The sequence below is a fragment of the Gorilla gorilla genome, chromosome 2 (genome assembly GCF_029281585.2).
Source record: "Gorilla gorilla gorilla isolate KB3781 chromosome 2, NHGRI_mGorGor1-v2.1_pri, whole genome shotgun sequence".
Classification (NCBI taxonomy): Eukaryota; Metazoa; Chordata; class Mammalia; order Primates; family Hominidae; genus Gorilla; species Gorilla gorilla.
Window position 1 is genome coordinate 72,146,760 of NC_086017.1, and position 25,431 is coordinate 72,172,190.

The 25,431-nt window shown below is 35.7% G+C and overlaps 1 protein-coding gene and 1 long non-coding RNA gene across 7 annotated transcripts in view; one reads left to right on the top strand and one right to left on the bottom strand.

The window, feature by feature from the left end:
- The window catches only part of PTPRG (protein tyrosine phosphatase receptor type G), a 730,401-nt gene extending 729,271 nt beyond the window's left edge, over positions 1-1,130 (top strand). For all 3 annotated transcript variants that reach the window (XM_004034399.5, XM_004034398.5, XM_055383012.2), the window contains one exon: positions 267-1,130. In XM_004034399.5, coding sequence (XP_004034447.3) covers positions 267-413 — 147 coding nt within the window. In that variant the 3' untranslated portion in view covers positions 414-1,130. The remainder of the gene's footprint in view (positions 1-266) is intronic.
- The window catches only part of LOC109026284 (uncharacterized), a 66,035-nt gene that overhangs the window by 32,070 nt on the left and 8,534 nt on the right, over positions 1-25,431 (bottom strand). For 2 of the 4 annotated variants that reach the window (XR_010132836.1, XR_010132837.1), the window contains exons 2-4: positions 24,711-24,802; positions 24,009-24,095; positions 1,807-1,885 (exon numbers count right to left, since the gene is read on the bottom strand). This is a non-coding gene — a long non-coding RNA (uncharacterized lncRNA). Of the gene's footprint in view, positions 1-1,806; positions 1,886-7,035; positions 7,085-24,008; positions 24,096-24,710; positions 24,806-25,431 lie in introns of all 4 variants that reach the window. The other 2 variants (XR_010132838.1, XR_002005261.4) reach the window with 2 other exon arrangements.

Here is a 25,431-nt window from a genome sequence, read left to right on the forward strand (position 1 = left end):
TTCATTAACCAATAATGATTGTTCATTAGCAATCAACATTGAGAATTGGTTCCAAGCTAACAGAGATCAAAAGGACATGAAGAAGGTATAGGTCTTGACTATAATAGATTCAAATGATTTTTTTTTAAAGTTTTTTTAGATAACATTTATGCTATTGCTGTTTCTCTAGTGTGTTTTTCACAATTACCATTTTAATTGGTATTTCCACCTTATGTGAAATCACTAAACTGTTCTTTGGCTCAAACTGTCTTCCTCTTGTTTTTCAGGAACAATACCAGTTCGTCTATAAAGCAATGCTTAGCTTGGTCAGCACTAAAGAAAATGGAAATGGTCCCATGACAGTGGACAAAAATGGTGCTGTTCTTATTGCAGATGAATCAGACCCTGCTGAGAGCATGGAGTCCCTAGTGTGACTGGAATCCTGAAAGGGCACTTAATTTGTAAACTTCTGAAGACTGAGAACTTTTTTGAGGCCTTTTTTGCCAGACTCTAGGTTATACAATAACCCAGTTACTTTTTTACACTGATAAAAGTTTTGATATTTATTTTTTGCCATTTTATGTCTTAATGGTATCCTACTGAGCATTTGCACCTCTGTTCATTTCACACAGTGAAACACAATTTTACCTAGTTTGCACTATATGATCAGTGTTACTGCCTATAATCTTATACAACAGCAAACCCTGATGTGACATTCCATGACAACATACATGCTACTTTTTTTTAGTTCAATACAGTGAAGGTCTTTGTTATGACAGTGAATATTGCTTTTATTATTATTATTGCTAAAGTGGTTGCATTCTACTAGCAGGCAATGCTGTACTTTTCTTCAGTCCTCCTCTCCTTTTTTTTTTTAGGCACTGTTCAATACTGTATGCCTTCTGTATTTTAATGGAGTGGATAGCATTGTTTTCTTTTAGAGACTAGCAGGCTACTGGGAGCTAAAAAGGTCTGTTAATGTCATGGCCTTGAAACAGTTCCATTTATGCTGGTTAAGAGATCCCTTAAGAAGTTAGAAGGCTTAAGAACTGCTTCATGTGAACATCCCTTATTAGTTACAAAGTTATATTCACAGTTTTTTAAAAATGTGTCAAAATAAAGGATAACTCTGTATTACAGCTTTCACAGTAGCTATGTGGACAATGTGTTATTTCCATTTTGACTCTCTAAAATAGCTACATCCTAAAATCAGGGCTATCTTTAAAAATAGCAAGATAGCAATATTATATACAACTCAGTTATGAGACCCTTTAGTTATTCTCCATTAATGCTTCTTAGTTTGTAATACCATACCTCACAGTAGGTAGAAGAATGAAAACTTCTGCAGGTGTGTAATTTTGAAACTAGTCCTCTAAAAATTCCCTATTACTCTTATAGCAATCTAATAAAAACTACCTACATAGTTACTGTTTTCTTTCCTTCTTTGCCAAATGTTTTATAATAAATCTCTTAATTATATACATTCTTCTACTTAAGATTAAATTGGAAATACTGTATTAGCAAAAGTCTTGGGACTATCTAAACTCCCACACATAGATAAATCTGATTTGGAGAGAGAAATTTAAAATATTTAATTAAAGGTGATACCCACATTTTCAAGTTTTTAAAAGAGGGAGATGGCTTTGTATGCTTTTGTGTAGTTTAGAACAGATACACATCAGTAAAAGATACCAATAATCATTAGAGCTCAAGGAAATTATTAGGTGCAGCCTCTGGAGCCAAACTCACCCTGCAGTGCATAATGGGAAAATTAGGAGCATTAATAAGAAATTTCAGTAGTGTTTGTAAGGAAAATAAGCTACTTACTGAGATCTGTTTCTTCTATTGCATGTTTGCTTTTGAGGGACAGCTTCTGTCAAAAGTGAAATCATCACCAGAACTGGGCCTGTTAGGAAGAATAGGGTTTTATTTACTTTTTATGTCAATTAACTTCAACAAAAAGGCCACGCTGGCTGCTGTCATGCCATCTGGGTATGCATTAAACATTAATGATGATCAGCACTGAGGTTCTATTTATTTATCTTGATTTGGCTTTCATAAAGTTTGTCAGAATGGTGCTGGAGGACCAGAATTGCTAAGGAGAAAGAAGCTATGGGCCAAGTTAAAGAATTTGAATGCAAAGGCCAGGTCAATGGAGTTTTCATAAACTACATAATTTACCAGGGTTTATCTCATCTTCTCAATACATAGATTTAACAACATGGAATGCTCTGCTTTTCAAGAGCTGCATAAGCTAGTCCTGAGATAAGATGTTCAAGAGAGCATGCTAAGTTGCATGTGCTAGATGACAGACACCTTTACAGCCCCTCCACTCCAGCCAGAGGTGACACAGGAAGCTCTGTAAAGTTCAAGTAAAGCTTGAACACAGGAACACTACAACTGCCAGATGCTGAGAAGAATCAGGAAAGCAATGAGCTAGACTCTTTTTTTAGTCAGTTAAGTGGGTTATTTTAGTTGTACAGAGTATTGATATGAGTTAACTCTTTTTAGTAGATGGCAAAGTGGGCTTGATGTTCGAAAGTAATGTTCGAGTTAGGGTTCATGGTCCCTTTCTCAGTAATTTTTTCTTAATAAAAGTAAACACTGGTTCAAAGACACATAGCAAGTATTCCCTCCTGTGCTATTTATAGAGGGCTCAATTCGTAGAAAGGCATACCCTCCAATGCAATTCTGTGGCTGTCCCTTACAGTGGTTTCAGAATCACGATAAAACAGCTAGTAAATAGGATAGAAACAATAAAAGAAAGAGTTTAGAAGTTCCCTGTGAGCAATCTGTGTCTTCAGCGAGCTTGAACCAAAGTCTTCACATCCTGACCCACTGAATTATAAGCAATTGCTACTTGCCCATCTTGCCAAAGTAGTCCAAACACACTTCAATGAGGACAGTTATATTTAGCAGGTCCTCACCCCTGCAAGAGACAGCATATCCTCACTATTATTATTCATGTGTTATTGGCAAAAACATAGCTTGCATCTTTCCAGAGGCAGAGTTTCAAAGACAGGGTTTTCTTTGAGACATAAGCACATTGCTTAAGTACATAACAAAGTTATTAACACTTGCACTCAGGGGAAAGGAAATAGCTATTGCAAATTAACGTGTGCAACTTAATAAAATAAGCTGTTTGTGTACATGAATTTAGCTCTAGGTAAGCAAAATGCAAACATCATATAAAAATAAATTGCAATGATCAGACCAAGTGGCTGTGCTGGACATCAAAGAAAAGACATGCTGTTGCCATCAGGAGAACTCTTTCTTATATGCGATAGCCAAGATATCTTCTTTAATATGAAAAAAGTTAATTTCTGAATTTCAAAAAGAGTAAGATTAGCTAATTAGTCTTCCTAATTTTTATGCCTTTAGAGTTTTTAGTCTATTCAAGTAGAAGAGTCCAGCGAGGCCAAAGAAGGGTTACGGTGTTCAAGTTCTGGTTGTTGGAGTTTTTAGCCCAGAGTGACATACTGAAATCAGTAAATAATTATTTTATAATGACACAGCACAACTGCCTTGTTACGAATTTTTCTTAAATGCATATATACTGTATTTAAAATTAAAATATAGATACCAATTTACCAAAGATACATATTACTAATAATTCTAAGCAAAACTAAAAAAAAAACCCAACTCATCGTAATTTAAGAATCAAAATGTAGTTTGTCTTAAGAATTTAGCAGTTATACTGGAAATGCATTTTCAACTCCTATGTTCTAAAGTGTATGTTTAAATGGTGCCAGTGAATTTTTATATGAAGGGAAAATGCCTGCTTTTTTTTTTTTTTTTTAACAGATGTAATTTCACTTAACCCTTTGCGCTTTCCCTTATTTGTCATTTAACATACAATACTGGCTTTACTTATCTCTAGAAAGAAGGCATGCTACAAATAGGAAGGAATTGTAATAATGATATTTGGCCTCTACTTTGTCTTAGCTGTTAAACTGTTTTTAGTATTTTTGTTAAATATTTGCAAAGGGAAGCATTTTCTACAGAGGATAATTAATTTCAAGAAAAATATCTTGAGTTTTAAGAAATAAACATCTCCAGAAAAGGAGACAGTCGATTTTATAAAATGTCGCAACTCTCCAACATTTGGGGTAGTGACTCCTTTTTTGTTAGGACATTTGAAACTAGCAAGCAGCCATTGTTTCTAAAGAATTCTGGCTTCACGTTGACTCATGTTTCTTTCACTTCATTTTGAAATAGCTAAAAATCATTAAAACTGTAAATATTTTGTTGCTTGGGTAAGCATCTTCTGGGAACTTTGTATCTATGGTATATAATCATAGAATTTTATATTTTCATATAAAGCTAATTTTTTTCTAGTTTCAACTCCGTCATAGTTTTTTTTTTCCTTTTTGTGGTGGATATGTGAATTCAACTTTCTGTGTATTGAAGTAGCAAAAACCATCTTTACATTCCAAAAGAATCCAACATGTGTTATTTCTTTGAGGCAGTGATTGTGAAAGTTGGGTTTTCTTTTTAATTCCATTGACCATTTGTGCAATAGGAATTAGACATAATTAGTCACTGAAAACATTTGTCACATTGACCCATTTGGAAAAAGTGTGCTTTTTTTTTTTTTTTTTTTTTTTTTTTGTTAAATTTGTTCAGGGGGAGGGGTTTTGTAACCTGAAATTTTTCCCTTTTTCTTCTGTTTAAACTATATCAAATCATTCTATTATAGTGTTATTTAATATGTAAATTGTATTGCTATACATAAAATAAAGTATGGTTTTTGATGTATTCAGTAGTGTTGAGCATTTCTATGAAAATGTCTATATCCAATAAAATAGGTTACTAGTCTCCCTTAACAGATCACATTAATATCCACCAACCCTCTGGTCTAAGTTTTCATGGTAGTAAAATGAACATTGGTAGTCGTCTTTACACAGGCAGCAAACCAAAAAGAATGGTCTTTGCTGGGTTGATTTATCAATGTTCTTTCTCCTTTAAAGAGTAAACAATGACAGTTTTACCTGCTCATCTAAGGAATCAAACTTTATTCAGTTTATGACTCTGCTGCTAAGTTGTGAACAGAATTACTATTTTCTCTAGTGTATCAACTAGGTTTGTAACAACTCTCTCTCTTAATATTTACGAGGTAGGATGAAGGATATATCCTGGCAAGAGTTCTGGAGAATCTATATGTGTAAGATCAGTACAATTGCTTCTACTTAACAAGAACTTTTGACATTTCCAAACAGGTATACAAGTCCCAAACTTGGCAGCTTTGGCCTACCATTCTGTCTTAACTTTTAGTGGCTCCATATCAGGTGCTCAACTCTTCCTACCCAAGGCCCCAGTTTTTCTTCCCATATAGATAAGAGCTGATACTTCACTCTCGCTGTCATGAGGAATTTAAGAAACAATGTGTGAAGAGTATGTGGAAGAACAACTCTAGCACAAAAGAATGAAATCTCTTAGGATATAATCCTAGTCTTCCTCAAATTATATCCCTGGGGAAACTACTGCCCTATATCATAGGATACACCAGAGGTCCACGAATTGATGGCCTGTAGATTGCATTCAGTCCACAGATATATTGTATTTGGCTCATAATTTTAAAGTTTGTATTAGTTACCAATATCTAAAACATGAAAACTTTTGCATTAAGATTCAGGTTTCAAACTCCTTTAAAAAATTTGGGTGTTGGTGTAACAGGCTCACACTCTCCCATGACAGTAACAAGATGGAAATGAACAGCACTTTTTGCATTTAGGGGAAACATATGCTCTCCAGTTCACCAAAGTCTACATTGCTCCCTATCACCTTATGTCTAGCCATCATCAGTCTTTTAATTAACCTGCCTGGATCCTGTGAGCAGTTGCCTCTGAGATATCCAATAAGAATTTTGACACCATCTTCCATCTCAGGCTAGTAAACCAACAACCAAGAGTGGCAGTAGAAGTATCTCTAAGTCTTTCATCATGAAAATCCTAGACAACCAGCACACAGCCCAGTGGGTTACCACATTACTAACTACCTCTAAGTCCACCCAAGATGATTCCATTAAGCAGCAGTTATGACTATTCAAAATCATTTAAAAAAATCAATTTTCTACTCCATGGCTTTTACTGCCCAGGACATAACCTTAGACGAGGAAGCTTCATTTATGCTACTACAAGTGGCAGAAATAGACCAGAGTACAAAAAGCTACTGGTCCAAAACTCTATTTTTAAACAGCTAATTGTGGAACTTTGAGATTTAGACACAAATCACTACCGACCATGCCTGGATTCAGAGACAGGATTGAAGACAATGGCTTTAAATTCCTGCCTATGTTAGTAAAATCGCATAAAGGCACTAGAAGATGGGAACCAGAAGTTGGTTACTAGCAAGTTAAAATTGGCTTTTGTGATTACGAAGTTAAGTTTGGCAGAAAAGGATAATTACACCAGCAGTTTATCTGAACATAATTATGTTGCTCAAAAGTTGAAAAGAAGAAATTAACTTTATCTAATTTGTGGTAATTTCAAATCATTTGACTTGTAGTTACTGGCCTATAAACTATTTTCCCTTTCCCACACCCTACACTTGCAGGGTATAAAGGCAGGCTTTGTAGCAATATCCAGTGGGCCTTGCAAAGCTTAGGAGAACATTCTAAACCAGAGACATCTTTAGCACTATGTTAGGATCCATTCCATAAGCATTTCCTGCATGTCTACTACAGACCACATGTTAGTTATACTCTATATAGAATGTAGAGTTGTTGGCAGAGGCATTTCAAGTCAGATGAGACAAAGATGATAATTTAGTCTTAAAAAAATTAGGTCTTCAATTTATTCCAAAATATTTAGTTGGCACTATAGTAGAGATGGTTTTTAGGGAAAGAATAAAAAAGACTATTGTGCACCAATGAGAGCAAACAAGTAAAACCTGTAATCACAGACACTCTGTATTACATAGTATGCTGACAAAATTCTGTTTATTCTATATTAGTTACTAGAACTCAGAAAACATTTTTCCATACAGTAAAAAATGTTCAAAGATAAGGACTACAGGGTCAAAAAGCCAAGGGTGCCAGTCAATTCTGCCACTTACAGTGTTATGAGGCAAGTTACTTCAGCTTCCTAAGTGCCATTTTCTTCATCTGTAAAATACAGAAACTAATGTTTACCTCATAGACTGCTCTGAGGAGTAAATGAGATGATGCATGCAAAGATCTTGGGATAGTAGATAGTAAGTACTCAATTAATACTAGCCATTTTAAGTATCATATAACCCTGCTTTATTTAATTGCTTGGCAGACCTTTTGTCAATAATGAGTCAACCTACCTAAGCTTGCCCAATTAAATAGAAATACTGAGAAATTTCTGTCACTAATGAGGGAGCTCACAAAGTCAAATAAAGGCCGGGCGTGGTGACTCATGCCTGTAATCTCAGCACTTTGGGAGGACGAGATGGGCAGATCACTTGAGGTCAGGAGTTTGAGACCAGCGTGGCCAACATGGTGAAACTCTGTCTCTACTAAAAATGCAAAAATTAGCTGGATGTGGTGGCACACACCTATAATCCCAGCTACTCAGGAGGCTGAGGCAAGAGACACTTGAACCTGGGAGGAGGAGTTTGCAGTGAGCCAAGATCATGCCACTGCACTCCAGCCTGGGTGACAGAGTGAGACTCCGTCTCAAAAAAACAAAACAAAACAAAACAAAAACAAAGTCAAGTAAGATCCAAGAGAGGTGAATGGGGATGAAGGTAGGTAGTGAAAGCAACACATATATCCTACTGTCCAGAAACAAGAGTGGCAGAAGCAGGGAATGGATAAATACACATGATGCCTCAAAGCTTGAATATTTCTCTTCTAACCATTTAAGTCACTCTGTGCCTTCTAAGAAAGTTTTTTTCAAAAAAGAAAAAAGCTCCATAATTTCAGAAAAGTGGAACAGAAGGCTTAATAATATTTGTTAATGTCAAGGACCAAGCACAGAATATTGCACAATACTGTGAAAATGGTGAATGTTATTTCCTTCACTAGCAGCAGCGCTCTATCTCTGCCCCAAAACTCTATAAGCCAATACAAACAATGATAATTCCTTTCTCCTCAGCCAATTTTTATCTCCTATATCTCTCGCTACTTTCAGTAGATCACTGTCATTATCATAACCATCATCATCCCTTAACCTAGGCTTACTTGGCCTCATTAGCGATTCATTATTGTATTATGAAGAAGTGGCCATAAATTAGAGGCACTTCATGTTTTGGTATTTATATGGTGAAAGTATCTCACTATATAAATAATATTATCTGTTCCCTGTGTCAACACTATTGACTTACTAAATAAGTTATGATTATTTTTCTTATAACACTTGGTGTTTAAACAGTAAATTTAAAAATATATGCCAATATTTAACATTTTCATGACTCAGGAATCCTGACAATGTTTCAAAATTGACCATTTAAAAATAGCTATATGGGATGGGCTCTTACAATAGATTATTAGAAATGAAACACTTTCCATGGAAAGACAGGCAATAATCATGAGAACTTATAATTTATCATTAATATTTGTTATTAAGATACCTTTTGCTTAAGACACATTGCTTAAGAATATGTGAACTAGATTTTGTGTCAGAACATTCCAACATGGTTAGCAGTTCTTTTCTGAGATTTTCATGTAATGTTTCTCTTATCTCACTGGTTAGGAACATGCTAAGAACAACTTGGGGTCCAAAAAATGCAACTCCCTTAGGTGCTTTTGCAGAGTGAAAATTACTCAAAAAGTTTGATGGGATTTTTCACTACGTCAATATTTGCTACTTTTCAAATCTCATTATTGGATTTACATCTAAATGCTGGCATGCCCCAAGCTTCTGTTGAAGTAGCCCTTTTTTCTTCTATGTATAGCCTCTGTCCTCAGGTAATTCCATCCAAATCCACGGAATTATGTACTTTCTATATGCCAATGACTCCCAAAGTACATATGTTGTCCAAACCTATGCCCTGAACTCCAGATTTATATCCAGCTGAACATTTATCATCTCCATTTGTATATCTAATCAGCATCCCAAACTTAACATGACAAAAGCACAACTGGAATTTTCCCCCAACGTGTTCTTCCCCTAGTCTTCTAACAGTAGTAACATCTACTCAGGTAATCAAACTAAAAATCTAGCTGTCTTCCTTGACTTCTCCTTATTTCCTGCCATTTAAAAAGAAGAAACAATCTAATTTTTTAACACAGGCAAAATAGCTGAACAGATACTTCATCAAAGATACACAGCTGGCAAGTAACACATAAAAATATACTCAATATATTTAGTCATTAAGTAAATGCAAAATGAAACCACAATGTAATACACATATTAGAATCAGTGAACTTGAAGACAGGTCAATACGTATAACCCAAAATAAAATACAGAGAGGAAAAGAATGAAAACAGCGTAAAGAATCCAAACACTGTGGAATAATATCAAGCGATGTACATATTGTATAACTGGAGAAGAAAGAGATAAAGAGGCAGAAGAAATACTTGAGGAAATGATGACTTAGATTTTCCTGTATTCATGACATCAAGCCACAGATCCAAGGAGATTAGAGAACACCAAGCAGGATGACTACCCCTCCCACCCCCCAAAAAAAATCACACTTAGGCATATCATATTCAAATAGTAAAAACCAAACAAAAAAAAATCTTGAAGGCAGCCAGAGAGAGTTTAAAAAATACATTATCTAAAAGTAAATAAGAACTTATCTTCTTGTCATAAACCATGCAAGCCAGAAGACAACAGAGCGACATATTTGTGTTCAATTCTGTCAACTCAGAATACTATACCCAGTGAATAGGAGGTTATTCTTCTAAATGATTTATGTGAACAGGTAAAAATATTTTCTATTTAGAGCCATATTCTTACAGACTGTTTTTGTTTTTCAAATGAAAGTCAATACTTGAATAGATATGTTTTGTACTCAAGGTGATGTTCCACAAATATGGTTTAATGAAAGCCTAATTAGTTGTCATTAAGGTATTTATTTAGGGAAGAGCTTAGGCAATCAGCACAATCCCTATGTACTAAGCTAGAATTAGCAGAAGGAATGCTTATGTTGCTTTGTTAATAAAGCTCAAATGAAGACAGAAACATACATTCAGATTCACATCCACATTATGCAAGCAGGAAAACAAATAAAAAAGACAAGACTAAAGCCACTTTAGGGAATAACCAGTGTGCTTCAAAAAACACTTTGGCAGAGAGCAAAGAAATCCAAGTACATTGTTGAGTTTGCATCATGCAGGCTATGTGTAAGCCACATGAGATACAGAGCAAAACGGATAAAAGCCAATAAGTTTAACGGATGTATTTGAAAAACAACTTTTAAATGCAAATATAAAGTTCTGTTAATTAATCTCCCTTAAAAACCAACTAATTTAATCTTGTCAATCCTGCTTAGAGCATTCAATAGTTCTTTAATGATATCATCATTCCTCACTTTACTACTACCATTTAACCAACTTTGCATTTCCTCCTTTCTTCAACTCACACTCATTTTCTAGCCAAGTCCAATCTATTCATTGATTCACATACTGTTTCATCCCTACACTGAGGTGTTTACCTGTCACACCCCTCACTTGAAATGCTATCCCCTTCACTCCAATGCTCAGATGATGACCTTCTCTTTGAAACTATTTCTGACTTGTTAACCTGTAACTATTTTTAGTAAGATGAGCCACTTGGTTTTATACTCCTGCTATGACAAATTATCCCAAGTCTATTCTTCATCTTGTTATGCAGGAGTTGTCTCTGAGAAACAAAAGGTGATGGGTGAATGAGGACATGAGATATGAAACCACTACTAAAGACAAAATGCTCAACACTCCCAAAGAGCCTTGGGATGGGGTGGTATTCTTTTAACATTATAAGTTGACATGGAAGGTGACCTCCCAATTATGACTATGTGAGGTGAGGACCTTCAATAATTGAGAGCTATAAAAAGAGAATGCATAATGAGTAAATATTGTTCACTTTCCTAAATAATCTTTTAAACACTTTTACGAAAGTTTTTCTAAAATAAGAGTACTGTTCTTCAGAGATAGAAATCTTATGCTAAGAGTCTATGCCTTAGTTTCTAGGAATGGATTGGGGTCACCCCATCTTTAAATGTTAAACCAGTCTTCCAACCAAGAACTACAATAGTTGGGAAGGTAACTATCACAACCATGTTAACATTTATTGAACATATTTTATATACCTATCTCTACATATTCCAAGCCCTGTAGGAGATAGGAACAATGTAAAATAATATGCAGTTTCTATACAAAGATACACACATACACACACACACACACACACACACACACACACACACACATACACGAAGTGTATACAGACCTGGGCTGGGCATGGTGGCTCATGCCTACAATCCCAGCAGTTTGGGAGGCTGAGGTGAGTGGATCGCTTGAGGCCAGGAATTCAAAACCACCCCGGCCAACATGGCAAAATGCCATCTCTACTAAAAATACAAAAATTAGCTGGGTGTGGTGGCACACACCTGTAGTCCCAGCTACTTGGGAGGCTGAGGCATGAGAATTGCTTGAACCCAGGAGGTGGAGGTTGCAATGAGCAGAGATCACACCACTGCACTCCAGCCTGGGTGACAGATCGAGACTCTGTCTCACAAATAAATAAAATAAAATATATACAGACCTGAAAAGTTAAATAACACTACATGACAATTTATCATTAGGTTCCAAATAGATTAGTATTACATAAATTACAAATGGATTAGTATTATTAACATAAATAAGTGCCACAGGAGTTCAGAGGAAAAGCTTCAAGAAGGATGTGATACTTCAGCTGGACCTTAAAAAACAGATAAATCTTGAGTGAAAAAAACAGGTAATGAAGGACATTCTGTTCATGTGAATGTTGGAAACAGCCTTGCATAAACAAAACTTTTTGTCTTAATAAATAAGATGAACTTGGAAAAGTAAGATAAGGTTTACACCATGGAAGACCTTAAATATCAACCTAAAGAGTTGGGACTTGACTTTGCCTGAAGGTGACAACCAAGGAAGACATATCAATAATGTTACTGTCAAAGAAAGACTAAAAACAACTTCAGCAAAGTCTCACAATGTGCAAAAATCACAAGCATTCCTATACACCAATAATAGACAAGCAGAGAGCCAAATCATGAGTGAATTCCCTTTCACAGTTGTTACAAAGAAAATAAAATACCTAGGAATAAAACTTACAAGGGATGTGAAGGACCTCTTCAAGGAGAACTACAAACCACTGCTCAAGGAAATAAGAGAGGACACAAACAAATGGAAAAAAAAATTTGATGCTCATGGATAGGAAGAATCAATATCATGAAAATGGCCATACCACCCAAAGTAATTTATAGATTCAATGTTATTCCCATCAAGCTACCACTGACTTTCTTCACAGAACTAGAAGAAACTACTTTAAATTTCCTATGGAACCAAAAAAGGGCCAGTATAGCCAAGACAATCCTAAGAAAGAAGAACAAAGCTGGAGGCATTGCACTACCCGACTTCAAACTATACTACAGGGCTACAGTAACGGAAACAGCATGGTACTGGTACCAAAACAGATATATAGACAAATGGAACAGAACAGAGGCCTCAGAAACAACACCACACATCTACAACCATTTGATCTTTGACAAACCTGACAAAAACAAGCAATGGGGAAAGGATTCCCTATTTAATAAATGGTGCTGGGAAACTGGCTAGCCATATGCAGAAAACAGAAACTGGATCCCTTCCTTACACCTTATACAAAAAATAACTCAAGATGGATTTAAGACTTAAAACCTAAAACCATAAAAACCCTAGAAGAAAACCTAGGCAACACCATTCAGGACATAGGCATGGGCAAAGACTTCATGACTAAAACACCAAAAGCAATGGCAACAAAAGCCAGAATTGACAAATGGGATCTAATTAAACTAAAGAGCTTCTTCACAGCAAAAGAAACTATCATCAGAGTGAACAGGCAACCTACAGAATGGAAGAAAATTTTTGCAGTCTATCCACCTGACAAAGGTTTACTATCCAGAATCTACAATGAACTTAAAACAAATTTACAAGAAGAAAAACCATCAAAAACTGGGTAAAGGATATGAACAGACACTTCTCAAAAGAAGGCATTTATGCAGCCAACAAACATATGAAAAAAAGCTCATCATCACTGGTCATTAGAGAAATGCAAATCAAAACCACAATAAGATACCATCTCATGTCAGTTAGAATGGCGATCACTAAGAAGTCTGGAAACAACGGATGATGGAGGATGCGGAGAAATAGGAATGCTTTTACACTGTTGGTGGGAGTGTAAATTAATTCAACCATTGTGGAAGACAGTGTGGCAATTCCTCAAGAATCTGGAACCAAAAATACCATTTGACCCAACAATCCCATTACTGGGTATACGGCCAAAGGATTACAAATCATTCTACTACAAAGGCATGCACACGTATGCTTCTTGCAGCACTATTTACAATAGCAAAGACTTGGAACCAACCCAAATGCCCATCAATGATAGACTGAATAAAGAAAATGTGGCACATATACACCATGGAATACTATGCAGCCATAAAAAAATAATGAGTTAATGTCCTTTGCAGCGACATGGATGAAACTGGAAACCATCATCCTCAGCAAACTAACACAGGAGCAGAAAACCAAACACCACATGTTCTCACTCATAAGTTGAAGGTGAACAATGAGAACACATGGACACACAGAGGGGAACATCACACACCAGGGCCTGTCGAGGGGTGGGAGGAAAAGGGAGGGAGAGCATTAGGACAAATACCTAATGCATGTGGGGCTTAAAACCTACATGATGTGTTGATAGGTGCAGCAAACAACCATGGCACATGTATACCTATGTAACAAACCTGCACGTTCAGGACATGTATCCCAGAACCTAAAGTAAAATTTAAAAAAAAAAATTAAAGACTATAAAACAGACCATTTGAGTCAGTACAGTTTTTTTACATTTTCCTTGAAAACACTGCTTCTCAAAGATCAGAATTTTCTTGTACAGCTTTAAATACGGTCACTCTACTTAAAAATATCCCAAGAACATGAAATTTTAATACAAATAGTACAGCTCTCTTTTAAGCAATAGGTCAAAAATAATGAAATCTATTCCACACATGTGGAGATAAAATAGTATTATAATTTTGTGCTTTCAAAATATACCTCAAAATCCAAGATCTGTTAATTCTACTCTTCTGAGAAACTTTGCTCTGTGAGTTTAAAACGTTTTAAAATTAAGTTTAAATTATTTACTTGTCAATGACTTTTGAGAATTCATTTGTGTAAGTTCCAGGATGAAAAACGAATACCCAGTAATTCTGAGTCTAAAAGACATGGGAAAATTAGTTAACAACGCTGAATGAAAAATATAAATACAGCTAAGAACGCTATTGCAAGATTTACTGTAAAAAAAAAAACCTTTATTTGCATGTCAAATCAATGTAGAAATACCTTTATTCACCTGCTAAGTAAACTTTAGAGCTTATCAGTCTTTTCAGCTCATATTATTACAAAGATGAGAGAAAATATTATCTTTGAAAAGATAAGGGCTGGAAATTCATAGAATAAATCAGGACTAAAATACACCACAGTCTTGCTATCAAGGAAAACTCAGTCCATAAGATAGGCACATATACTAAGTTAAACAATTTATAAGGTTTTTACACCACCTTAGTAAGAAGACTATGTGTGATACAGTCTAAGAAAATAGATCTAGTTTACTGTTAAAGCCACTCTAAAATGAAAACCTTACACTTCATAGTGTCTTTCAATTCCAAAAGCACCTTCATATCCATTATCTCACTTGGCCCTCACAAGTATCCTGTAACGTAGAGAAAGAAGGTAATTTTTGCCTTTCTTACCAATGATGAAACAGTTCATCAGTAGCAAATCTAGAGCTGGAATCTACATGTTCTCATTCAATAAGATGGCTATTCAACACACTGCCTCTCTAGCAAATGTAAGTCTAAGGGCTCAGCACATTTCAATTGTAAAGGTCAAACTCCCTAGTTCTATTCACAGCATAAACTGGAATATGCCTGGGATATGAAGTTTACTGATTTTTTTATTTCTTTTCCTGTATATACTTTGTTTAAGGGTGTGCTACCCTTACCCGATGAAGGTAGAAATCTGATAGGGATATATTTACATGCAGCAAAGTTGGCAGAGAAGTAAATTTATATAAACCAATTTTTTTCACAAACCTTCCCATAAAGTCACATAAGTACTCTCAACAGACTGTATTTTAAAATATCAATAAGAACTGGTGATCTTAAAATGAATTACAAAGCATTCACAGCTGTCAGAAATTCATCTGAACCATAAAATTATATATTTTTGAGAGAGAAATAATATTTTGGGCACACGAAATAAGTGAATGTTCCATCATTATACCCCTAAAACATCTTTTGTAGAGAATTTTCTCACACATAAAGAGTTCACATGCAAAACAAACTGTAACAAAAACTATTCAAAAAAATCTTTCAGCAATGCTAAAATACTTTAACTATATAACATATTTTCTGTGCTGTGTCTACTGTGAATTACTTCTCTACCAAGAACTTACTCATACTAAGGATATTTAAAGCAAAGCAAATACCATACAAATAATTATTTAATCTTATTTCTCAGAATCCTTAGTTATCTGATAGCAATTCAAAGTACAGTCATGCATTACATTAATGATGGGCATATGTTCTGAGAAATTCATTGTTAGGCAATTTCACTGTTATTTGAACATCACAGAGTTACTTACACAAACCTAGAGGGCATAGCCTACTATATACCTAGGCAATATGGTACAGCCTATTGCCTCTAGACTATGAACCTGTACACAATGTTACCATACTGAATACTGTAGACAACTGTAACACAATAGTAAGTGTTTGTGTATCTAAACATATCTAAACATTAAAAAGGTACCATAAAAATATGGCATTATAATCTTACGGGACCACCTTCTTATAAGTAATCTCACTGACAGAAACTTTGTTATGCAGTGCATGACTGTATCATTTAAAACACATCCCTAGGATTTACTGTGTCCTTCAAATGTCAACACTACGTTGATTCAGAAAGGATAACTTTCTAATACATTTCATATTATTATAGTAGTCCACATGTAAAAACCACACTTTATGAATTTAGTAAATCATTTATGTGAATGTAGTTCTAGAAAGCATGTTTAAAATACCAGTTTTTAATTCTATCATATAGAAAGTCAAATTTCTAAAACAAAAACTGAAAAAAAGTTATTGTGAGATGGGTTACATAATGGGTAAATATGTCAAATGTACAGCATTGAGGTACCAGCATCATACTTACAGTATCTTCATAGTTTTGCTTCTGCAGCCCTTTCCAATTTGAGATCTGTCTTCTACCATTCAGTGTCACCATGGTTACCTAGACTTTATTTATTCATTTATTTTACACTTCTCTTCAGCTGAATAGGGCTAGGCTCTCTTCTAGGTATTGAGGATACAGCAATTAGCAAGATAGACAAGGTTCCTGTCTTCATGAAATGTATGTATATGCCAGCGAGAGGAAAGACAAACAAGTAGGCAAATATATATCAGACAGAGGTTAAGTATTACTTTAAATAAATAAAGAAAGCAAGGTAAGAAGACAGAAAATGATGGTGAAAGGAATCGTTTTTGGCAGGGTGGATAGGAAAGCCTCACTCGGGAAGTGACTACCAAAGAACATATAAAGCTCTGTGGAAGATATTCCAGGCAAAGGGAACATCAGGTGAAAAAGTCCTTGAAATGGGACTAAGCTTGGTGTACATCAGCAAGATAAGAGTGAAGAAAGGGGAACCTGGTAAGAAATGAGTTTAGAGAAGTAAGCAGGGATCTGATCAAGCAGGGCCTTAGAGGCCATGCCAAGGAGTGTGTATTTTATAAGGGCAATGGAAAGCCACTAAAGGGTTTAAGGAGGAGAGTTACAAATTCTGATTTATGTTTTTAAAAAATCACTAAGACCATAGAGAAGACTGTAGAAGGAAAAATGTAAGATAAAGAAAACTAACGATGAAGGTGTCACATTTCTTTAGTACTTGCATGTTTGGACACAAGGTAGGTAGCACACTGTACCTATAACAACATACTCCCATAACTTAATTTAAGGTTATTCTTTGATCATGAAATTAGGAAGAAAAATGTAAAGGATAGGATCAGATATCCAAAGATATTACTCAAGACACTCATGGTGGATACGAAATAGAACTCTTTTAGAAAAACCCCAAAATCTGATTTTAAAATAACTAAAGTATAACCTCAAATATCACCGGATTGTATCCAATAACTAAAAGATTTTAAGCAATCAATTTTACAATATATGTTATTTTTAAATGAGCTAAAAAATGAGAGTGCTATACATTAAAGATTACAAACTCTCAGTCTGCTGGTATGTTTTAAATTTTTTGCTTTGTAGTTTTTTACCTGAATGAGTTGCTAACACTGAGAAGTAAGATGATTTCACATGAAAATCCAGGTTTCTGTCTTTACCTCAAAAATCAGCAGCTCCAGGCTGGGCGCGGTGGCTCACGCCTGGAATCCCAGCACTGTGGGAGGCCGAGGCGGGAGGATCACAATGTCAGGAGATCAAGACCATCCTGGCTAACACGGTGAAACCCCGTCTCTACTAAAAATACAAAAAATTAGCCTGGCGTGGTGGCGGGCGCCTGTAGTCCCAGCTACTCGGGAGACTGAGACAGGAGAAGGGCGTGAACCCAGGAGGCGGAGCTTGCAGTGAGCCGAGATCGTGCCACTACACCCCAGCCTGGGCGACAGTGCAAGACCGTCTCAAAAAAAAAAAAAAAAAAAAAAAAAATCAGCATCTCCAGCACCTTTTATTCTTGCAAGGCAACAATCTTGGAAGTGAGCAACTCTATTTATTCTTATAGAATTCTACTAGAAGCTTCTCTAAAAATAAATGGATAAATTCTTTTACATTACTTTTTTAGTAACATGGGACTTTTTATGTTGCTTTAAAAAGAAAAGAAAGTGTTTATCCTTTTGCCAACTTAAATATATTCCACTAGCATCCATGAAGAACCCATTATGAAACAATAACTGCTATGAAGAGTTTGGAGTCCAGGTAAATAATTCTTAAGGCACAGTAACTCTTGGAGATTCTACTGAACATTTATTCCACAACCAACCCCAAAGGCAAATGCTGACTCCAAGATCTGAGGTGTCCAATAAGGTCCTAGTTTCCAGTAGGGTGACCTGCACCTCCACACCTTTATGCATGACAGTAACATTTCTTACAACTTCACAGGGCTTACAAAAGTGGAGAGCAAGTCCCTTCACCCAGGGCATCAGCTGCCATGTATGAGTTAATCCACTATTCAGACAGATACTCAGAGCATAAATTGCTATATATAGGAAATGAGAATCAAAATCAACTAGTCCTCTCAAAAGGATTATGTTATTTCACATAAAATCTACAATAAAGCATTTTTAAAACATATCACATCCTTTCCTTTTTAAAGCTATCTGACAAGTCAGATGAGACTCCTTAGGTCTACTTTAAGTTATTTTTGTACTATTTGCTAGATACCACATAAATGTATGGTGTTCATAAACAAGAAACAGTTGCACTCTACAAGTCTATAGAAATGACAGTACACAACGAGCTGAGACCATGAGATGAGAACAAAGTATAACCGAACAAGCTTTTCTTTTCCCTCATAAATACCATCAGAAACATAATTTTAGCACCCCAGAAAGCAACAAGCTAAAATTGTGAATTAAACAGATGTAAAAATATATTTTTAATGCAAAGCAAAGGAAAGAAAAATGCGATCTCAAATGTACATGCATGGATATCTATGGCAGATTTTGGAGTCTACTTTTATGGAACACACTTCATGAAAATAAGCTTTGCTTCTACTTAAACATTTCAAAACATTAAATGTGTAATAGTTTTCCCAATAGCATATGGTTTGAATTGATAGTGGTAAATAATTGTACATAAAATGAAACTACACTGAACTAAATGTTAGTAAAAGTGACAAAATAAAATACTAGCAACATAAACCATTGCATGGGTGTATGCCATATTACCAGGTGAAAAAAAAATTATTGTAATTACAGGCTTTCATTATTTATTTTGCCTTTATGTAATTACATATTATACATGTTTATTTAGTAATATCAATCTGAGACATCATTTTGAGAATATAATTAACTGGATAGTAAAACAGAACGTGTGTGTGTTTTACTATTTTTCTCTTTATTTCAAAAAAGTTGGTCTTTGTTAGTTGTGTTTAACTGCCATCTAGAGTTAAAATGAATCCATTTCTTTTCCCCTCTACTTCTTTTCAAAATTTTTGGCATACAGGCAAACATGTTTCACTTCTTCACGTCAAACAAATATTCGTCAGACAAAAAAACTGTAAAAGGATAACTTCATGCAATTTTTCAAATTACTGTTAGGAATTACACCTACTGCAAATACTTTAAGTTGACTAAAAATTAAGACTTACATTTACACTAGTTAAAACGCTATTTTTGACGATATAAACAAGCCAATGAACAACCTAATACACATCTGGACTTTGGGAAATACATTAAAAACTTCAGGTTAATTTATAGTCTATTTCATGACCTACAATTTTTTTTTTTGAGTCCAAGAAAAGCAGACCCAAATAAAAAGATATTCAGTAGTTACTTCATTTTTTTCACATATGAAAAATATGATTATGAAAAATTAGCTAAATCCCAGGCCGGGTGCGGTGGCTCACGCCTGAAATCCCAGCACTTTGGGAGGCTGAGGCGGGCAGATCACCTGAGGTCGTGAGTTCAAGACCAGCCTGACCAACATGGAGAAACCCCATCTCTATTAAAAACACAAAATTAGCCAGGTATGGTGGCACATGCCTGTAATCCCAGCTACTGGAGAGGCTGAGGCAGGACAATCGCTTGAACCTGGGAGGCAGAGGTTGAGATGAGCTAAGATCGCACCATTGCACTCCAGCCTGGGCAACAAGAGCAAAACTTTGTCTCAAACCAAAAAAAAAAAAAAAAAAAAATTAAAAAAAAAAAGAAAAATTAACTAAATCCCAACTGCATATTCAACTAACTAAACTTTTTACTATTCTTATGTTAAAAGTGGCATTCAAATCCCAATTTCAGCAGGGAGTTTGTAAGAATAAGCCATCAGTACAATTACTCAGCTTTCAATTTAAGAAAGGCATTATTAAAAATCTATTTTAAAAAGGGATACTGAAGAGAAAAATGAAATTGGATTTCAAAATAAGACTTGATGCCCTAGCACAGAAGAAATGTATTCACATGAAGTGTTCCAAAAATTAGGTAAAATATTACTGTTCTCATATAAATAGAGTATAGGTTTTTTTAAATTAACTTTCCCAAATGCATTAAACCACAACAGCTTTTTTTAACAATATTTTTATACATCATTAGATTCTGAAACAAAGAAGTTGCAATCCAGTAAAACTGCAACTCTTGTTCTTTCAAAGGAAATTATATGCAAGTTTTCAAGTGGATGCACACAGCAAACAATGATGATGAAAAACCGGCAGGTGCAAAGAGCCTTGAATGTTTTCAATAAACACAACTGTAGAGCATTACAAGAAGATGGAAATAGCAGAATACAATACTTATCAAGTACAGTACTCAAGTACGCATTTAAGAAGGTTCTTAATTGCTTGCTCAATTGTGGACTAATAAAGTTATTACAGGATTATAAGAATCAAAGAGGAACAAACAGAGAGAAAAAAAAATAAGCAAGCCTGAAGGCCATGAACGAGAAAACGCCTACCTCAAGAAAAGCCTGGATTAACAGTCATAGAGACTAGTGAATGTACTAAGAGCCATTGGAAAATCAAGGAAACAGGACTGAAAAAAAAATAAAACCTTCTATAAATTTTATACATCTGGAAAAGTGTCCATTTAAGACAATGGGTTTGTCTGAGCTCTAAATTACTGAAATTTGTGAAGTAAAAAGTACAGATGGTCCCTGACTTACAACAGTTCGAGTTATAATTTCTTGACTTTACAATGGGCTTATAGGGTATTAAATGCATTTTTGACTTACAATATTTTTGACTTACAGTAAGTTTATCAGGATGTAACCTCATCACACATTAAGGAGCATGTGCATACACATTTACTATGTATACTGTTGGGGCTTAGAAAACAACACTGCAAAATGAATGGTGTTTTGGCATGCTGAACACTTTGAACCATAATAGGAAGGCCTTAGAAATTACCTCAGAATCAAGGACTTTCTTCTTTATTTTTTTTTTTCTTTTGAGACAGGAACTTGCTTTGTCACCCAGGCTGGTCTCAAACTCCAGGCTTCAAGCCATCCTCCCACCTCAGCCTCCCAAAGTGCTGGGATTATAGCCGTGAGCCACAGCACACCTATAATCCCAGAATCAAGGACTTTCTAATCTCTCCTGTCCTCCCTTCTCCCCACCCCCAGAACAGGGTGAAATTTAACTCTTAATATTCCTTTATCCGCCTTAAGACCTGGCCCACCAAAGAGAACATAACTGCCTTCCATCCCCTCCTTGAAATTTTATTACCAGGAAAGAAGACTGAGGCATGTAACCACACCTGAAGGGATTTTGTTCTGCCTGTTAGGCTCGAATTACAAAGAAAACATTTACAAGCTAGTATTTCTACCTCCCAGGTCCATTCATCTTCCCTAAAGTCATTTATTACCTCTCTAAAAATTGCCTACAGCACTCCCTTCACCATTTCCCTCTCCCCGCTGGAGTATTTAAGCCTCAACCATCCGGCCCCTCTTTGAGCCTCATATTTTATATGGCTCCTGTGTTTATGCACATTAAGTGTATTTGTATGCTGTATTAGTCCATTCTCACACTGCTAATAAAGACATACCCAAGACTGGGTAATTTATAAAGAAAAGAGGTTTAATTGACTCACAGTTCTGCATGGCTGGGGAGGCCTCAGGAAACTTACAATCATGGCGGAAGGTACCTCTTCACAGGGCAGCAGAAAAGCGAATGAGTGCACAAGCCAAGGGGGAAACCCCTTATAAAACCATCAGCTCTCTTGAGAACTCACTAACACGAGGACAGTATGGGGGAAACCACCACCATGATTCAATTCTCTCTACTTGGTCCCACCCTTGACACAGGGGGATTGTTACAATGCAAGGTGAGATTTGGGTGGGGACACCAAGCCAAACCATATCATATTCCTTTTTCTCTCATTAATTTGTTTATTGTCAGTCATTTCCACAAAGGTTCAAAGAGAGTAGAAGGAACGCTTTCCCTCTCCTCCTATAATACAACAAAGAAACGACTTCCTAAGAATCAACACGCGTGCTTTCAATTTAAAATTTCTAATGTTTTCTCAAGTGCATTTTACAACTACTGCGGTTTTTGTTTTTCCAAGGAAGGAAGAGGCATATGCAAATTCTCACTGGCAATCTCTAGGATTGAGCATAGTTTTATCAGCAAGATCTCCGCTGAGAATGTCTAGAACATACACATCAACTGTGAGAATGATTTCTCTATTGCAGCATTTTATCTGATTGAACCTAAATTGATACCTGGTTCACTAACAAAAGCTCTAAAGAAGTATCTGCTTATAAATTCTCTCTACTCAATATCCATCAGGGCCAATTTAAAGCATTTCAGATATATTTTGAGTATAGAATATTTTACCATAATAAAATGAACAGACTATAATTATGGAACAAGGTAAATTTCTGATTATTTTATTTCAAAGTAAAGTACGCAGGCAATTGGACCCACTACCAAATTTCACCCAGGATTTCCTGAAATAGGAAGAAAAACTATGTCAGTCATGAGCTCTTTATTTTTTTAGTACTTGTCTATCCGGAGAAAACTCAAAGTGGGTCTAAAAAGATGGCTTCATATAAACTATAACAGAATTTACTGTTAATAACTTGGAGTATTTGAAATAGTCAAGGATTCTGCAATTTTTTAATTTCTTACTCTTTAAAGCTTGTCCTTTCTTTTCCATCCTCAAGCCTTCCTTTTCTGTCTTCATTTCTATTTTCTACTCACCAGTCTTACCTCCTCCAATAATTTCATCTCTTCATTACTATCAAACCTCCATTTTCAAATTATATGGCATCAGAAATGAAATCTTCAAAATTAAGGAAAATGAGGAGAAAACATTCTTCTCAATGCTTCCTTTCCACTAGGCCTCACACCAGATGTACTCACATGCATACATTTCTATGCAAGCTGCTTCCCTCATTTAGAACACTCCACACCACACTCTCCTGCCACCTGATACACCCAATCACAAAATGACTTCCAAATCAGCCCATTTTTCAAGGTCCACCTGAGTCTTTCAAAATGCTGTCTATACTATTCCAGCTCATAGTGCTCTCTCCTGTCTTCTCTATCATCCTCATAATCGGCAATACTTTTTAATTCCATAACCTCAAGATAACATACCGAATTATTTAGAATACTAACATCAAACATTTTGGAGTTCATTTACTAGCAGTGTGATCTTAAGTAAATAATTTCTCTAAGTCTCAATTTTCTCAGCTATAAAAATGAGGATACTAAGACTTCGGCACACTTGCTCATAGGGTTTTTATGAGGATAAGGTGATTCATGGAAAGTGCCTGGTACAGAATAAACATTCAATAAAAACCATTTTTTATGTTGTCAGCCATCATCCTCCAGCTTTTTGTGTATACTTTAAAAGCTCATCCAGATTCTAGGCTCTTAAGGGCAGATTACATCTTACAGATGTTTAATACATACATGTTTATAGAATGTATGACTAAATGATACAATGCTTTCTAAATAATGAAGCTGGGGGCAATTATAGAACATTATACGAGGCTGAGGAGATAATTATCGCATGCTGGTGCATAGAACTAATCCAGGGGTTAGGAAACATTAATTTCACACCACCTTTGCAGATTGTCTCATTATGGGTCAGTTGTTACTTAGTAGGTTGCAATAATTTTCATGGCAGGCTGTGAATGCCTCACTCCAGAAAGTATCCAAACTTACCTGATAAATACAGAAGCTGTATATTAATAGATACAATGTTGCCATAGATTCTTCCTCAACAGCCTGGTGACTCACAGAAAGGATCAGCTGTGGGCAATATAATGAGAAGGGCAGCTATCACAGACCTTTAAGTAGAAAGTAACCACCTTTATTGGATGCTATAAAATAAATTATCAAAGTCTATCTAGATAACCTCCAAGTGTCTGTGATATATTCCTGATTGCTGTTCTTAAAAACTGCAAGAAAACTCCCAAGGTATTCCTTAGTTCACAGCTAAGGCGGATGGTGACCTACAAAAGTTGGGCTCAAAGTTGAAAGAGCCGGATTCGTCCCAACTGTGTTACTATGCAAACTTACACAAAGCAGGGAGGTCAGCAGTTTGTCAAGCAACATACAAATGCTGTAATGAGCCTACAGTTATTATTTTCATGCAACCCATTACCAACTTAAGAAAAATCCTTATTTGTAAATGTACATAAAAAATAAACAAGAATTCCTTATAACCATGCAAAAGCTCTATTTCATTCCTAGAACAGAGGACCACTCAAGGGTCTACTTTTCATCTTTCCTAAGTGGTAAGGGTATGGAACAGCAAAATCAAAGTTCCGATCAAGTGAAGTTAGAGTACTCTGAAATTATGATGAATGTTAACGGGAGGAATTATTTCATTCGTTCATTCAAAAATATTTACTGAGCACTTACATGTCAGGCAGTTCCGGTTGCTGAGGATACATCAGCAAAGCAGAGACAAAAATACCAGTTCTTAGGATGTTCAAATTCTAGTGGTGGGTGCACTGCTAAACAAATAAATGAGTGATTACACAATATATGGAATGTTACTGTGTTACGGAAAAAAATAAAGCAGGTGGAGGATAGGGAGCCAGGAGGTGGGGATATTCTTATATTGGAGATTGAAGGAATGGTCCTGTGAGGTGACAGAATGAAAGATACAAGGAATCAAATCTGTAAATGTCAGAAGGGGCTTTCCAAGCAAAGGAAACATTAAGTGCAGAAGTCCTGACGCAAGAGCTACGTTTTTTGTAAATATTCTGGGAGGAGAAAATTTAAAAAACACCTTGGATTTTGGAGTCCTAGCTCTTTGTCTTGTACCAGCAGAGTATAATTTATAAAGAAAACAACTTTACCTCTCTTGAACCTGTTTCTTCCTCTGTATATTAGAGGACTGACACTACCATATACTTATTTCAAGGAACGAAAATTGAGAAATGCACTTTACAGAAACGAGATATTACGAAGTGCTAAATTAACAACCAAGCTTGTCTCCTTGGCTGTCAAACGAAGCTAATGTGCCCATTTCACAGGGCGTTGCGGGGACTCAATGAGATAACCAACGTAAATATGTCGACTGACACTCAGAAACCCCTCAAGGCATGATCCAGCAATACTACTGTCAACACAGGGT